Here is a 15,867-nt window from a genome sequence, read left to right on the forward strand (position 1 = left end):
AAGGGGAAGCGGGGCGAGGGGCGAGCGGCGAGCTGTGAGCTATGCCCAGCAGGGAGACGCCCGCGCGGGCACATCTCTTTAGAAGTGAGTAGCTTTGGTTTGGGATATGAAATCGCCGGGGGGAGCTGTGGAATTCAAAGAATCTGCGTTTCAATCTGCCGTGTCCTGTAAAAGAGAGAAAAAGAGAGAGATGAGAATCTTCTGCTTCAGTCTGCTTTTGTAGCTTCCACTTACTCTCAGATATTATACTTTTCACTTACATGGGTTTCGTGCTCCCATCTTCTCTTGGATTCTGTCATCTCTAATTTTCTCTAAATCTTCCGGTGTTTTCTCATAATTAGGCTTTTGCTGAACTATTTATCTCACCTGGTATTACTTAAAGCCATACTTTGCATAGGAGCCTGAAATAGTCACATAAAAATCTGAGTATTTTGTCTACTAGACCCCAATAGAATACACCTAGTTTTGAAGGTTTTTGTTTCTTTTTTCACTTTAATCCACTTGGCTGTGTCTGTGGACTTGGTTGAGAATGGATTGTGGTTTCCAGATGTCGGTTAATTTCACCAATGGCCAGCATTGTGTTTTCAGCCTTTTGTGGAAGGAGCTGCTGAGCTTAGCACCATAAACATAATTTTAAAGTCTCAACAGGATAATTCTCCAGAGTTCTTTCCCTCATTCCCAGAACACCTACTGGAATGGTTGGTGTTATCTGATGGTCCCAGTGGCAAGCTGGGCTGGTTGTGGGATGTGGGTGTCTCCTCTGCAGTGGGAATCAGAAGTCTCTTGGGCCAGCCAAGCCCTGCTGGGAGCCCAGAGCCTCTTCCTGCAAAGACTCCAAAAGACACACACACACACACACACACACACACACACTCACACACACACACACACACACAATCCTCTCTAACCCACAGAGGTCATAGGGAAGAGTAGTTCAAGCCCCAAATTTTCAAGAGCAGGCAGGCAAGTTCTTGTTCAGCTGAGCACTTCCTTTTTCTGCTTCTGCCTCCCTTCTGCATCCCTCCTCTAATAGGGAGTGAAGGTGTGAGGCGGGTGGCTCCCCACTGGTGAGTGGGGAGGACCTGGCATTAACACTTCTCCCTGGGCCCTTCCAGGAGGAGAGGACACCAGGTGTCTCCCCAAATTCCTGAGGAGAAAGAGCCGAGGAAGAGGAGTACAGAAGTAGGGCTGAGAGAGACAGCGGCAGGGAAACCTGTCTTTACTCACACCTCACCTCTACTGTAAATAAACCCCTAGCCAAAGGGCTCATCCGTCTCCTTAAACAGCCAGTAAACTTTATATGACACAATATCTAATAGTAATTTATTGGGGAGATACTGTAAATTCCAACGGTTTTAGTTAATAAAGGAGCTAATTAAAGAGGGACGGGCTGTGCTTGGCCAGCTGTTGGTGAGAAGATAATACACTGGGGTGGGGGTGAGTGCAGGATGCAGAAGTGTGTATGTGCGGGTGTTTTTGGTGAGGCTGGTTTTCCTCTTTGCCCCGTGTCGGGCGATTACCTCGCTCTCTGCGTTAGGTTTTATATGATTTTTTAAAAACCAGAAGCCAGCGAATAAATCTTCCCCAGCAGTTTGTTCCCTCCGCTGCCCCCCCCCCCCCGCCAAGATTGGGGAAGGGGGAAGTTGGAGTTGGTGCGGGGTGGGGGGATTCGCTGTCCCCACCCATCCCCCTGGCAGCAGCGCCCACGTGAGCTGGACGGCCAATGGGTGGCCGGTGCAGGTTTAACTATGTTTAATGTCAGATAGCAATAAAGTAGAAGCTGCCGGTTGGGCCCCGCGGAAATGGGCGAGCATAATCTCCTGAATCCCGGGTTTGTGGGGCCGCTGGTGAACATCCACACGGGAGACACCTTCTACTTCCCCAATTTCCGAGCGTCCGGTGCGCAGCTGCCCGGGCTGCCTTCGCTGTCCTACCCGCGCCGCGACAACGTGTGCTCGCTGCCCTGGCCGTCGGCGGAGCCGTGCAATGGCTACCCGCAGCCCTATCTCAGCAGCCCGGTGTCGCTCAACCCGCCCTTCGGCCGCACGTGCGAGCTGGCGCGCGTGGAGGACAGCAAGGGTTACTACCGAGAGCCGTGCGCCGAGGGCGGCGGCGGGGGCCTGAAGCGTGAGGAGCGCGGGCGCGATCCCGGCCCAGGAGTCGGGCCCGGAGCAGCGCTGCTACCGCTGGAGCCGTCGGGGCCGCCTGCGCTCGGTTTCAAGTACGACTACACGGCGGGCGGTGGCGGTGGCGACGGTGGCGCGGGACCCCCGCACGACCCGCCCTCGTGCCAGTCGCTGGAATCTGACTCCAGTTCGTCCCTGCTCAACGAGGGCAACAAGGGCTCCGGCACAGGCGACCCCGGCAGCTTGGTATCGCCTTTAAACCCCGGCGGCGGGCTCGCAGCCAGCGGTAAGAACCCCGGCCCACTCGTGAGGCTACTCTGGACGGGATGTCTGACCAGGGCGGGCAGTGTAGGACTGAGCTAGGGCCGCCTGGGGCGACAGATTGTGGTGAGGAAGCAACTCTTTAAAAAAAAAAAAAAAAAAAAGGAGTGGTGGGGGAGCCCTATAAACATGTAAATATCCCTATAAAGGAACTAGAGAGATTCCCTTTTTCATGGCCTGCAACTGGAGGGGGCAGGGAGCTCTGGAGAAAGGGGATTCTGACAGGGGGATGGGGACCGAGAGCCTGGTCCTTGCTCTCTCGGGGTCTCTCTCTCCACCTTCCCACAGGCCCCCATTACCTGTTATTTCTTTTCTTTTCTTTTCTTTTCTTTTCTTTTCTTTTCTTTTCTTTTCTTTTCTTTTCTTTTCTTTCTTCTTTCTTTCTTTCTTTCTTTCTTTCTTTCTTTCTTTCTTTCTTTCTTTCTTTCTTTCTTTCTTTCTTTCTTTCTTTCTTTCTTTCTTTCTCTCTTTCTTTCAAGAGAGGTCTGTGGATATGGTTTAATCTTGCCACTCACTTATGTCTGTTCTAACAGATCAGGGACCCCATCCTGGAGGATATGAGAGGAAGGGGCCAGGAGATCCTGGAGAAGAAGAAGTTTGGGGATAAGTGAGAGGATAGGAACATAGAAGGGGCAGGGGTGCTGCAATGAGAGGTAGGTTTGGGGAGACAAGGAGAAAGAGTGAAAGGGAAAAAGGAGCATGATAAAGGTGATTAAAGGTGAAGGAGTTGGTGGGGATGTGGGTCTTCCTGACAGAGGAGACAGGAGAGGACCGACCTGAGGTTGGGCATTAGGCCAAGGTGAAAGGGGCTGGGGAAGGACCGAGGGCACTGGGCTTGTCACCTCTTGGTCCTCTGGCCAACCCTGCTGCCGGTTCTCCACCCAGGGGCGCCCTGGTACCCGATCCACAGCCGCTCACGGAAGAAGCGCAAGCCCTATTCGAAGTTGCAGCTGGCGGAGCTGGAGGGCGAGTTTCTGGTGAACGAGTTCATCACACGGCAGCGCCGGAGGGAACTCTCAGACCGCTTGAATCTTAGTGACCAGCAGGTCAAGATCTGGTTTCAGAACCGCAGAATGAAAAAGAAAAGACTTCTCTTGAGAGAGCAAGCTCTCTCCTTCTTTTAGGGGGCAAGACACAGCGCCAGCCCCAGACTGAGCCTGGCAGAGAGCAAGAGGGGGCACTGCCTGGGACACAGTCCCCGCTTAGAACGCCAGACGTCTCTGGCAGGTCCTCTCTGGACGTTCTCTTGTCTGTTTTGTTCGCGGTTCCCTCCCACACACCCCCAGCAGGCCCTGCCAGATCCCAGAGAGAAGGGAAGAACTCAGCCAGGGAGAGAGTAAGCTCACTGCTGCAGGCAGGAGGTAGGGGCAGGGAAGGCTGAGGCACTGGGGAGGGTCTAGTTTGATGTGGGACTGGGGCATTGGGCTGAGGATCTGGAGGAAAGTTGACCCAGGCACCTCCTCCCACCACTTTCCTTCCATGGTCTTAAGTCTATCTGCCTGCAGGGGTAGGCGAGGGTAGGGACAGTGGAACCAAGGCTCCCAAAACTTGCAGTTGTTGGGGTGAGAGGAAGGAGTGAGAATAGAGGATCAGTAGAGAGAGCGGAAGGGGTCTAGGTAGATCTAGGAGGGCAGGAGGAAGTGGAAGAACCTAGGAGGAAGTGTGGTTTGGGAGAATGGAATGGTCCACAATGCCCAAGTCCTCTAGCGTCTGGGTCCTCCAGGCCCGGACCAGAGCAGGCAGATGCATAGATACTTGTCAGACTCGGCTGTGGGCAAGGCGATCATCACCCTTATATCCACTCTAGGGCAGGCTACTCCAATGGTCTCCCAGTCCTCAGCCCTCCCCCCAGCGCCAGCCTCCTGCCCACCCATTAGCTCACAGGGGTTCTGCCATCCACTCTTCCTGCGCCAAGGTGGCTGCTGGCCGGAAACTGCAAGAGGGAAATTGAGAGCTGAGTAGACGCAGCCTCAGGTTCAGTAGCCACTCCAAGGACCCCCACCTGGCCCTCTGGGAAGCCCAAGAGGCTATGAAAGGAGGTTCAAAGCGCAGCATTGATTGCCCAGGAGAGTTTCAGGCAGCGGGGCAGATTCTCTCTTCCCTGCTGGCGTTCACGGTCACGGCCGGCCTGAGGCTGGACTGGCATAATTTATGAGGCAGGAGGAGAATCCGCCCCTAAAGGGGCTACCGACTGCGGAGGCCCCCTGCTCAGCCAGGATTTCCCAGGCTGGTGACAATGAAGGAGGGGGGCGCCTCAGCCCTCCCCAACTCCTTTCTCTCTTTTACCCATCCCCATTCCACTCACCCCCCCAACGTGGCCCTTTGTCTCAGGATCCGCTGCCTCCGCCCCCAGGCTGGGGAGCCGCTGAGTACAAGGATCACAGCAGAGAGAAGGGCACATCCCCAAAACCCACTGGAGGCCAGAGAGTGGCTTCTCCAGCCCAGAGCCTTTTATTCATAGCCCCCTTCAGGCCCCAGCCCCAGCCCAGTAGATACCAGGCTGGCTTCCAAAAGAGAAGCAGTGAAGGAGCCAGCCTGCCTTCTTGCAATCCTTTTTATCCCTCTTGATGGGTGTCCCGCGACCTCCCATCTGCTGACCCACCCTTGCCAGGAGCACGAGGGTGAAAAGCAGGGGGCTGATGGGAGTTAAACCCAGTTCGGACATTGTGAAACTGGCCTACAAGCTTGGAGTTCTTCCCACCAGGGTGTAAGTCCCTTATACCCCCTGGAAAGGCGATCCACAGGAGCCCCTCACTCTCCCACCAGCTTCAAGTCTCTGTACAAGATTGTGCAAACATACAGGCACAGTTGCCCAGCACACCACTGGGCCCTCACCACTCTCCTGACTGTGCTTGCAAGCAGGCAGCTTCATATCCCCAAATGCAGCCCTGCAGAGTGGCCGTACAATCACATGCCCCCATCCCCCACTGGGCACTTGCCACACTTTCCCACCCACATAAATTTGTTTCACCCAAGTACAAGTTTGCAGAAATCACCACCATCCCAGCTGTCTGCACATTCCCCTGTGGGCTGGCCCTGGGTATGAGGCACTCCTCTCTGCCTGGTCACCCATGGACCCCTTCATACAGCTCCTCCTGTGCTCTCTTGGACTCTGAGGTGCTGGATTTGAGCTCTACCACTCTAGCCTCTCACAGCTTAATAGAGAGACCAGAACACTCCAAAAGGGATGGGGGGACAAATATATGCAATATTCTCTTCCTGTCGCTTTAAACTTGACTTCCGTGAACTTCTCTGTCAATTTGTGTCCTGTTCTCTGTGTCTGCTGCTAGTACCTTGTGTAATCCCCGTGGCTAGATGCCCTCCCCTTCCTCCCTTCCCAGCTCTCAGTAGTGTGCCCTCCTATTCAAACATCTGTCTTTAGCACGTTTTCCCTTCATATAGTCCTTGTACAGAGTTGTTTCATCATATTAATATTAATAATAATAATTAAAACATGACTGTATGATGATGTGATTTTTTTGACAGAAAAAGTTTAATCTGGATCCCTCCACATGGTTTCCCCTGCCCAGAAAGAATGGGATCCCCAACTTCCTAGCTGTTCCCCACTTTATTTTCCCCAGCTCAGGTGAATAATAAAAAATTAATAAACATGTAATAATAAAGGAAGTGCAGTTGCAGGGGCAACAAAAATATATGAGCAACCAAGATCTGTTGATGAGCTGTCATCTCCAGTCCCAAGCAATTACTAGCAGAGAGAAAACTGGGGGACAGTAGATTGGTGGGGGAGGAGAGGGATATCTGAGGAGTCGTAGGGCTGTAAAAATTATGTGGACAGCCCAGAAGAGGCTTAAACTACCTTTGGGACCACGAAAAGGAAGTCCAAGCTGCAGGATCTCCAAGAAGCAAAGCCATGGTAGGGGCAAGAGCAGACTGGACCTGGGGTGGTGAGAGCACCATGGGGTATGGGGCAGGGGTTGGTGGTTCTACATTTCACCCTCATGGTCCTAACCCTGTGGCTTCACTCTTGAGAGCACATTTGGTGCACTTCAGGATGATTGGAGAGGGTACTAAAGAACCCTTGAAGCTGGTGAAATAGGCTCCACCTCTGTCAGTCAGTGACGCCCTCCAGGCCATGCCAGAAAGAGGCCCAGGTCCAGGCCGGAGTCTAGTCCCCACTGAGCCCATGAGCCCTCTGCATCTCCATTTCAACCCTTCCTTGTGGATGGGACACCCTCCCTCTTTCTCCACCCATGTGCCTCTGGTCCCTGAGTTTCCTTCTCACAGCCTGGCTCCAATGATGGAGTCTCCTCCAAATTCCCCCTCCACCCCCCTGGGCCTGCTCGGAATAGCAGGAGCCCCCACAGAGCCCAGCCTCCCAGCCACACCTCTTGCCCTGAAATCTTTCTTTCTCTTTCTCCCCTCCTTTCTTTACTACTGCAACCAGAAAAAGTGGCAAATTTAGAACAAATCCCATCATCCCTTTGCCCCTAACCCCCAGCTGAGTGTACAGCTGAGGGGTTCAGGCAAAAATGAAATCTCAAGTTTTGGGGGTACTCATATAAAAGGTCCACAGAGTGTTGGGGAGGCTGGGGGGCTAGATAGCTTCTGGTAGCAGTGAGCAGGGAGAGGGACTGGGTGGCTGCTCCTGAGTCTGAGTAAAGGTGGGAGGGGGGAGTCTGAATCTCAGTGAATCCAGGCAAGAGACTACCCTCTTCTTAAGGAGCATCTACACAGGAAGATTTAACAGTAAAGACATTGCTGGCTAAATTGGAAAGAGGGACTTTAAGAAGATCAGGAATAACTGGCCTTTAATTTATTCCCTTGATTTATTCCCAGAGACACTGCAGATCTGGGAGAGAAGGTTCCTTGTTCAGTGTTGTCTACACAGGCCCTGAGACCCAATAACTGGGGAAGCTGTCAGAAGGGAAAACACTATAGCCTCCTCCCAACGGCTGAATAACAAGTCCTTGGGTCTCCTAGCCAAAGAGAAGGTCGTGGTTGGAGCCACAACTCAAATACCAAGGGTGCGGCTGAGCTCTGGATATAGGCAAAGATTGCATCTATTTTGCAATTGTCTGATTTAAGCCCTCAACCACAATTTACTCCACTGATTTAAGACAAAGCACCCTGTGTCTTTAACTGGGTCTTGAGGGACAAGAAAAGAGGGTAGTTATTTGGAATATTCAGGTCGAAAATAATTTTGCTGCTGTGTATTTGTAAGCTAATACCATGCAAGTGGGTTATGTATATAGTCCTGAATATCCATCCAGCTCTACGCCACTCTGACCTGCATAGACACAGCTAGTGTATTTAAAGCTACTATCAAGCGGGCAGAAGATGGGCCCAGCAGCCAGGGTTTCGTGGATGCTAATGAAGCCTGAAACCTGGCTCGAGATCGATGGCTCAGACTCAGAGCCTAGCAGGGACAGCCGGACCCGATGTTTGAACAAAGCAAACCCCCGGGACCTTGGGTTCCGGACCAGCTGGAGCTCCCGCCCATCCTCCCCGCCATTACCAGGAAAATAGCGGGTTTGTGGCCCCCAACCCATGCGGGAAACGCACCCTGGAGCCCCCCAACCCTCTGCGCGGCGGGCACATGGAGGCGCCGAAGTTTCCTCGGTGTAATTCAGCTGGAGGTGGGCTGCAGGCCCCGGATCCCGCTGCCGCGTATAAGCTGAGCGTTAAGCCCGAGAGGCCGCCCTTCTGTGTCTGCCTCCGTCTAGACGGAGCTGCCGGTTTTCCGTGGAAAAGAGTGCCTCCCGGGCCCGTCACCACCGGGCGCTCCGCACCACGGCAGCGCGGCGCCGAGCTCGCGATCGCCGCTCAGGGGAGGCCCCGAGACAAAGGCCCGCCAGACGCCGGTGGCTGACGCGGGCGCCTGGCCGCTCGCTTCCCGACCCGCGCCCGGAGCGCTCAGTGACCCGACCCGGTGGGCAAGGCTCCGGGGCCTCGGTCCAGTTCCCTGCCCGCCCGGCCCGGCCCGGCCCCAGTCCCGGTGCGCCTAGTGTCCCGGGGAGAGGAAACCCGGCTAGCCTCCCAGCCCCGGCCCCGCCGCCCCGCGTAGCTGCCCGCCTAACAGCGCCGGCAGCTCTGGTCGCCGCCCGAGGGCAGCCGGCCCCCGCGAAGGACGGGATGACCCCTGCTGGCCGCAGCCGCGGAGATTGCCGAGCCCGGACCCGCCCAGCCGCTGGGCCCTGAGCCCAGGGGGGACGCCCCGTTCTTCGAGGGTGACCTCGAAGAACAGCCCGAGTCCGAGGCGCTGCCGGGCCTGCGGGAATCAGGCCTTTCTCCTAAATGCCCTCCCTCTGTTGGGCACGCGGCGTCCCCACAGCGGCGGCCGGGCCCCCTGCCGGGCTCCTCTCCACCTCCGCCGGTGGCTCTGTTTCAGGCTCCCAAAGCCTGTGCCGCCCGAAGGAGCCTGGCACAGGAGCCAAGGAACTAGGTTTGGCCGAGACCAAACGTAGCGGACCTTTAGCCAGAAACCCAGTCGGTTGTCTAAGGGTGATTTCTCCTCTCTGAGCTGGAGCCACTTCCTTCACACTCTGAGATAAGCCTGCAGTTTGTCAATTTCCCTGACCCAGAGTAGAGAAGATCCTTTAAGGACAGGTTTGTGCGGGTGGAACTCACCGGCAGTTCTTGCTAGGATAACTCCCTGTGAAAGATGCATAGTTAACATTCAGAGCATGGAAAAGATATTCCACAAAAAGCACACTTGGCCACACTGCAGACATAACCAATATATTGAAACGGTCTAAAATGCACAGCGATCTCTATTACATGTACATTCTGGGCATGGAAAATATATTTCTCTAGAAAATATACATACAGAGGCACTTTATTGTATGGGAATGCAACCTCTGGGGAGAAGACTGCATATAGCATATATACCCATCACATGTAAAAATTCATTTACATATATAAATAGTACACTTGCTACTACACAGGGAAGGTACAGTCCTGCATCTATGTAGCTACATGGGTGTGTACACTCCAAAGGGCATATAAAATCAATACATGGAAAATGAACCCAGATATCAATATATTCACATTAAAAACTTCATGGAAAATACATCATATTATTATATAGACACAAAGTACATATCAACCCAATGTGTGAAAAATATATTCTGTAAATTATGTTTACATACATAATGTATGTGTACCAAATACATTGAAGTGCATACTTTGGGTTCACATATTATTGTATTTATAATACACATTTCTCTGGCGATCTTAAAAACAGTAGCAGGAGGAAGCTCAGGCATTGGCAATGACATTCTCCATCAGCTAAACCTCTTTTCTGTCCTTCTGTATTTCTATTATTTCTATCTCTTCAAAACCCCTTCTATGTCTACATGTATTATTTATACCAGCAGTCTCCTATCTCTATTTTCCTGTTGCATGTCTGAAGTCTGGATCTATATTTAGAGTCCTAAGTCCTATTTGCAGCAGGGTCGGACTGCATAATCACGCCTTATGGAATTAGCATTGTATAATTACATTACCCCTTCTGTCTCAGGATGTGTTCTTCTAGACCTAATATAAATATATTATAGAGTTACTCTGGGCTGTCAGTTAGGAAAGGGAGAATCACAGCAATCTGGTGAGGTGTGTAACAGACAGGTTCCGGGTGTGTGCTGGGCATGAAAGAACTCCTTGAAAGCTAAGGTTTGTTTAAATTTTTAAAAATTACTTATAAAACTCAAGTCTAGGGAGCAGCATGAAGCAAAGGCTGAATCTTGTTTTCTATGCTCTTCTCAAATCCCAGAGCAGCCCCACTCTGTCCCAGCCAACCAAGAAGAGGATTCTGGCCTGCCCAGCTCCTCAACTCCAGTTCATCCTGAACCTTGGCCGGGTCTACACAAGCAACCGGGAAAGGTTATCCCATAACCCAAGTTTTTTTTCAACAAAACCCACTCCTAAAGCTTTTTCAAAAGGTAGTAATAACTTAAAGCATTTTCTGACACATTTTCTGACAAAACAGAGCTAACTCTGTTTTGGCTATCTAAAAATTAGTCCCACTTGGGTCTTTCTTTAGCAGCTAAGAATCCAGAACTACCTGGCACATGTGTATGGAAAAATTCTTTGAGAGACAATGCACTCACAGCTGACAGAGATATTGTTTATGAGTTGATGGGTTCCGTGTAGATGCGGCCATATTTTACTGTCCAAAGGAATCAATTAATTAGTGCCTCATCAGTCTCCCTGCCGGCCGCTGCTTGGCTGAGCATGAACGGCTGAGATAGATGTGCGTGGCCAGCTCACTGGTCTTGTTAACAAGCCTCGTCATAAAGATGGAGATGATAAGGACAGCAAAGAAGCCCCGGTGGCCTCGAGGAGGGGGGCTTCGAGGTCCCAGCCCAACAGTCCATGGGGCAGTGGCAAATTGGAGCAGCAGTAAATCGGAGCCAGCCGGAGCGAGCCCAGTGCTGCTCCACCTCCAGCACCCAAGCATCCAAGCATCTGATGGGGTTTAGCTAGTGTTCTCCCCTTCTGGGGTTGTCATGCTGTGACTTGAATAATTCCCTCTCTCCTCCCCTTTCCTGAGTTTTTCCTTTTCCTCATCAAGCCCTACATTTTAAAAAGAAGAGTTTTAAAATAAACATACGTAAGCCTCTATTGGTGAATGCCTCTCTTGCCCTCCAGCCGTGTTTGTTCGTGAACATGCAGCCTTCTCCTTTCCCCGCATTTCTCTGCACGGTTCCTTTTCATCTCCGTCTGGTGCTCTCTTCCCTCCTTTGGCTCTCTCTCTGGCTTCATGGTTGCTTTTTCTACCAGGTTGGTATTGGCTCAGCCCAGTGAGCTTGTAAAAATAATAATACAAATACCCTCTGGTTATCTCTCAGCAGAGTAAACACTGCCAGATAAGCCCAATGGAAAACAAAAAACAAACAACGACAATAACAAAACACCCCCAAAAACCCTTGGATGTAATTGCTGGTTTGAGTTGCAGCACTTAATTTTGTTTATTCTCACCAATGTGCATACTTAACAGAAAGACATTGATATTAAAAGGCAGGGGGGAATTAATTTTACTTTTATAGTCATCTATTAAGAGCAGAAGATGATCTGAGTCTCCTTTAAAGGGACCAAAATAGGGGGGAGGGAGAGAGAAAGAAAGGGAGGGGGAGGGGAGAAATATGACTGAAGGCGAACAAAGATCTTTGCCTGAAGAAACAATGTAACACTAGACAGTACCATAAAGTCTGGGAATGTAAGAACACAGGACTCGCTCAGCTTCCCCCATTTGGAATCCTGTCCCTTGCACTTCCTGCTGAAATCCCAACTCTGACTATACAGCAATTTTTAGGGAAGAATTCATGCAATTATCTGGATAATTGCAGGGGGAGAGAGAAAGCATTTCCCTTTGATTGTCTGATCCTCTCTGGTGTCTGTGCAGAGGAGGAGGAGAAGAGGGGCATAGGGGAGAAAAGGAGGTGGTAGGGTCTCCCAGTATCACCCTATCCTTTGCAAGATGGCTACTCCTAAACCAAGGAGGTCCTAGGCAGGAGCCTACAGATTCTGGAACATACTCAAGGAGGGACAGAGGTTCAGTTTCATTTTCTAGGATATTTGCTTGGCTTTACTTTGCATAGATCTGCCTCATCCAGTATTGTAATTATCACAAGTAAGCAAATAATAGATAATTATAGGGGTGTCCATAATATCATTTATTTTATAGCCACACAAAATATGATTAGAGTCAATGTCGGAGGCTTTGTTGGAGCCTGGGAGGCAGCAAGAGGCAAGGTAAAGAGGCCCAGATAATCTATCCCCTTTCCTACTTTTATGTGTGTAGGAATCTCTAGAAATCCCCAATTCTCTAAATTCCCTCCCCAGATGTCTTAAGTGAAATCTCTAGGATTTTAGGGGCTGAGAGCTCAGGGAAGGGCAAACAATTTGCCTTAAATCTCCCCCTCAATCTCTAGAACAGTGGTCTCTGCTTCCCTCATGCCACCCACAAATAAGGGCTTCAGCCTCAGTTCAAGACCACTAGTGTCACAGAGACTTGGCAGGTGAAGCCAGTGAGAGGAAGACAGGGTCTTAACAAAGCCAAGTTCACTGCCATCCTTAAGTGGGCACTGGGCCCAGAGTAAGCCCCCTTTGATCCTCAATTGGCCTTCTTTCCTGGACCCTCTTCCCCAGACATACCTGGATGGGGCAGAAGCCAGGCTAGGGCTGTGGAGATAGTTGGGGTGAGGATGGGAGAGTATTGAAAATATATTTTCTTGCTTCTGGGATTCAAAAGATCAGAAGACTGTGGGAGAGAGAGAGAAAGAGATTTCAATAGAGTGCCTGCCGCTGGGCAAGAGAGAATCCAGGGAAACCATGAAACCAGCAGGCAAGAATCAAAGGAATGAGTGAAAGGAAAGGGGGAGGAAGAAGAACGGCAGGGGAAAAAAGAAGGAAGGAAATTTAAAAAAAGAAAGTGCAGGAAAAGGGAAGAAAAGGACAGAAGGGAAAAGGAGGAAATGAAAAAAAAGAAAGAAGAGAACAGTTTGACAGAGAAAGAAAGGAAGCAGAGAAGCAGAGGCCAGGGTCGCCATGGCTCTGCCTGGCTGCCTATAGCGGTCTGGGTGGGCGGGGGGTGCCATGACAAAGTGAAGGTCAAGTTAGCATCGTACCTTATAAGGAAGGCGTCGGTCCTCCATTTCGGCCTCTCTTTCTGCCAGGACGCGGCCATGGCATTTCTGGTCTTGTAAACCCTGGACTCTTTGGGGCCTTAAAAAAAAATAAAGAACCCCCCCTCCTTCCTTTATTGGGGGTGAGCTTGGTCGGCTGGGGGAGCAGTGGACAGAAAAGTCAGCTAATGAAGACTCAGGGAAACTTTTCTCTCCTTTTCTCTCTCTCTGGCTCTGCTCCCGCCAGCTGGGGCCCCCTCCCTCCCCCTCCCTCCCTCCCACTCTCCCTCCTTTCCCCACCCCAACGCCTCTTTTTCTCTCGGTATCTCTGTCTTTGGTATCTCTCGCCACTGTCTGTAACTCTGGGCTCTGTCTCTCCACTACCCCCTCTCAAATACAGCAGCCTTCTAAATCCGTTTCATTCCACCACCAAGCGGAGCAGGACGTAAGAACTGGAGAGAAAATTAGCCGTCACAAAGAAAAGTTCATTTACAGCTTAGATGTCTGACAATTAAGATTTCCTACGAAAACCAGGCGTACACTCGGTAAGGAGGAGGGGAAGTCAGGCAGCACGAGTAGGGGAGGGCTGATGAGGTAGGAGACTTGGATTTATTTATTTCTCAAATACAAAGGTAGAAAGAAAGGGGGAGAAGCGGGAAAGACAGAGAGAAGCGTCTGAACCCGGCGACTAGCAAAGAAGGAGGCTGCAGCCCGGGGATCAGGAGACAAGCGCCCCGCGCTAGGATCCGGTACCGCGGCTGGGATCTCCGAGCCTTGAGACGGCTCAGCCTAGGCCTTGGGTGCGGAGAAACAAGTTTATTAGATATTTGTTGGTCTGAGAGGTGGGGGAAAGGCAGGAATGGAAGGAGGCAGGGAGAGACAGACTGAGTAAGGCGGCGCCGCAGCCGGCCCGCCAGAGGGAAGAGGAGTTCCGGAGCGGCGGCGGCGGCCCGGCCTGCGGGCTGCGGGCTGCGGGCAGCGGGCGGACTCAGCCAGCCGAAGGCGGCGGGAGAAAGGAGCCTGAAGTGGAACCCTTGATCCTTTCCCTCCAGGGTACCAGGGTAGCACTAGGAGAGAGAAGGGGTTGGGGGAGCAGGGAATATGAATGTGGCATGGGGGTGTCTAAAAAGAGCTCATCTCTTCCAAGACCTCACAGCTTGTTTTCTGCCTGCTTTGCTTCCACGGAGCCCTTTTTAGGCCTAATCACCGCTTTTTAAGTGTGAATTCTAATGGGAAGGGAAGGATGCTCAGAAAGCACTGATGGGGGCTTCTAGTTAAATCTGATGCTCTACAAACTGCTAATGGGTTGTCACCTCCACCCTTCTCAACTGGATCAGTCCCCTCCCACTTGACCTACCTGGTTGAAGGTGCCTAAGGGCTCTCTGGGACCTGAAGTGGGGCCTGGGGCCCTGGTAGGAGCAGCCAGGAGCAGTGGGGGTGGTCAGGGAGCTCTCAGGCCTCCGTGCCTGGAGCCCTCCCACCCTGTGTGCTGATAATGAAAAACAAAGGGGGAGGATTTGATTATTTCTGCTGGTGTTAAATGATCCTGGCTTTCAAAAATAGCCTCTGACCCTGAGATCTAAGGTGATAAGTGTCTCTCCCACAGACACTTAATCTGGGCAGACGTCCTACTGCCTGGGCTCCAGGGGCTGAGGTGGTGGCCAGGGTGAGGACATTTGCTGCCAGGAAGCCCCAGAGAGGGAGCGGCAGGCCCTCTCTGGCATTCTTTGGAGTTCTGTGGAGAGTATTTTTAAAGGTCAGAATGGACTAGGGAAGCCCTTTCTGATGTCCCCCGCTCAATCCTAGGAAGGGGAGCCCCAGGAAGGGAGGGAGTTTACTAGCTGGGACATTTCCCCCTAGTGTGGAAAAGATACAGATAGTCAGATTTCACCCTGCAAAAATGTGTTTTGTGTCTGTGACAGAAAATTGGTAGCCACTTGGGAGATTTAGGGACTTGCAGGGAGTGGAGCAGGGCCAGATGCTGTGGCGAAGACAGGCTGAGGTTTGATTTAGGGTGAGTGGAGGAATCTGAGAGGGCAAAACTAGAAAGGTATGACCCAAACCCATTTCCTCAGAGAAGCCAAACACACACACAATGGATCCAATATTGGAAAACACCAGATGATCTGCTTCGAAGGGAGATAAACAGGCCAAGCGGATGCAGGTTAATAAAACCCGCAAGAGCCCAGACAGGAACACTTAAAATGCCCCAGAAACAAAGCCTACCATGACAAATTCTCACCCCACATACAAATACATGCACCAGAATGTTCCCAGGCACAGAGAGACCTTCCCCATCTTGGGACCCCACCCTCAGACACTCAGGTGTACCTGCCCAGCTCTAAGAGCAGGCACAAATCTGTACCTCCTTCTAAACCTACCCACAGAAACCCCTGGGGGCCAGGGGGCAAGCACTCAGCAGCACACACTCCCCACAGAGCCAGGCCCGTGTCTCCTGAGCCTCAATAATGCACGATCCATACCCGGAGATAAACGTCTAGACAATAGACGTCTGTTTATGACAACGAGGCTCTCCAAGTTTGGGGCCAGGCGATAAATCTCTGGCGAATCTTCCTGTAACTCAACTTCTGGCTGTAGTGACGGGAGAACCACGGAGACCGCAGAGAGGAGAGCAGCAAAATGGGAGAGACTTTTAAATCAGGAGCTGAAGGCGACTTCCCCACTGGGGCAAGGGACTGCAGGCGGCCACACTCGCCCCACACGGCAGGTCCACACTGTGGAAGCTTTTGCAACACTGGCGAGTCAGGCTTTCTGGATCCTCGAAATCAGGGAGAAATGTGCAGGCAGATGGCAGGGCCTGGAGGCTGGGATGGACC

The 15,867-nt window shown here is 51.8% G+C and overlaps 1 protein-coding gene and 1 long non-coding RNA gene across 3 annotated transcripts; one reads left to right on the forward strand and one right to left on the reverse strand.

The window, feature by feature from the left end:
• The first annotated feature begins 1,452 nt into the window (after window positions 1–1,452).
• HOXC12 (homeobox C12) lies at window positions 1,453–5,831 on the forward strand. Its single transcript, XM_032493018.1, has 2 exons — window positions 1,453–2,412; window positions 3,333–5,831. The coding sequence occupies exons 1-2, from the start codon at window positions 1,803–1,805 to the stop codon at window positions 3,569–3,571; spliced, it is 849 nt and encodes a 282-aa protein (XP_032348909.1). The 5' UTR covers window positions 1,453–1,802; the 3' UTR covers window positions 3,572–5,831.
• A 3,316-nt stretch (window positions 5,832–9,147) lies between these two features.
• On the reverse strand, window positions 9,148–14,500 carry LOC116667603. 2 transcript variants are annotated; one of them, XR_004324510.1, is made up of 3 exons: window positions 14,388–14,500; window positions 13,034–13,130; window positions 9,148–11,211 (listed from the first exon to the last, which is right to left on the reverse strand). It is a non-coding gene; the product is annotated as an uncharacterized LOC116667603 (long non-coding RNA). The 2 variants fall into 2 exon arrangements; XR_004324511.1 differs by lacking the exon at window positions 14,388–14,500 and adding an exon at window positions 12,561–12,666 and having other exon boundaries at window positions 13,034–13,499.
• Window positions 14,501–15,867: the final 1,367 nt, after the last annotated feature.

Source organism: Camelus ferus, chromosome 12 (assembly GCF_009834535.1).
Source record: "Camelus ferus isolate YT-003-E chromosome 12, BCGSAC_Cfer_1.0, whole genome shotgun sequence".
Classification (NCBI taxonomy): domain Eukaryota; kingdom Metazoa; phylum Chordata; class Mammalia; order Artiodactyla; family Camelidae; genus Camelus; species Camelus ferus.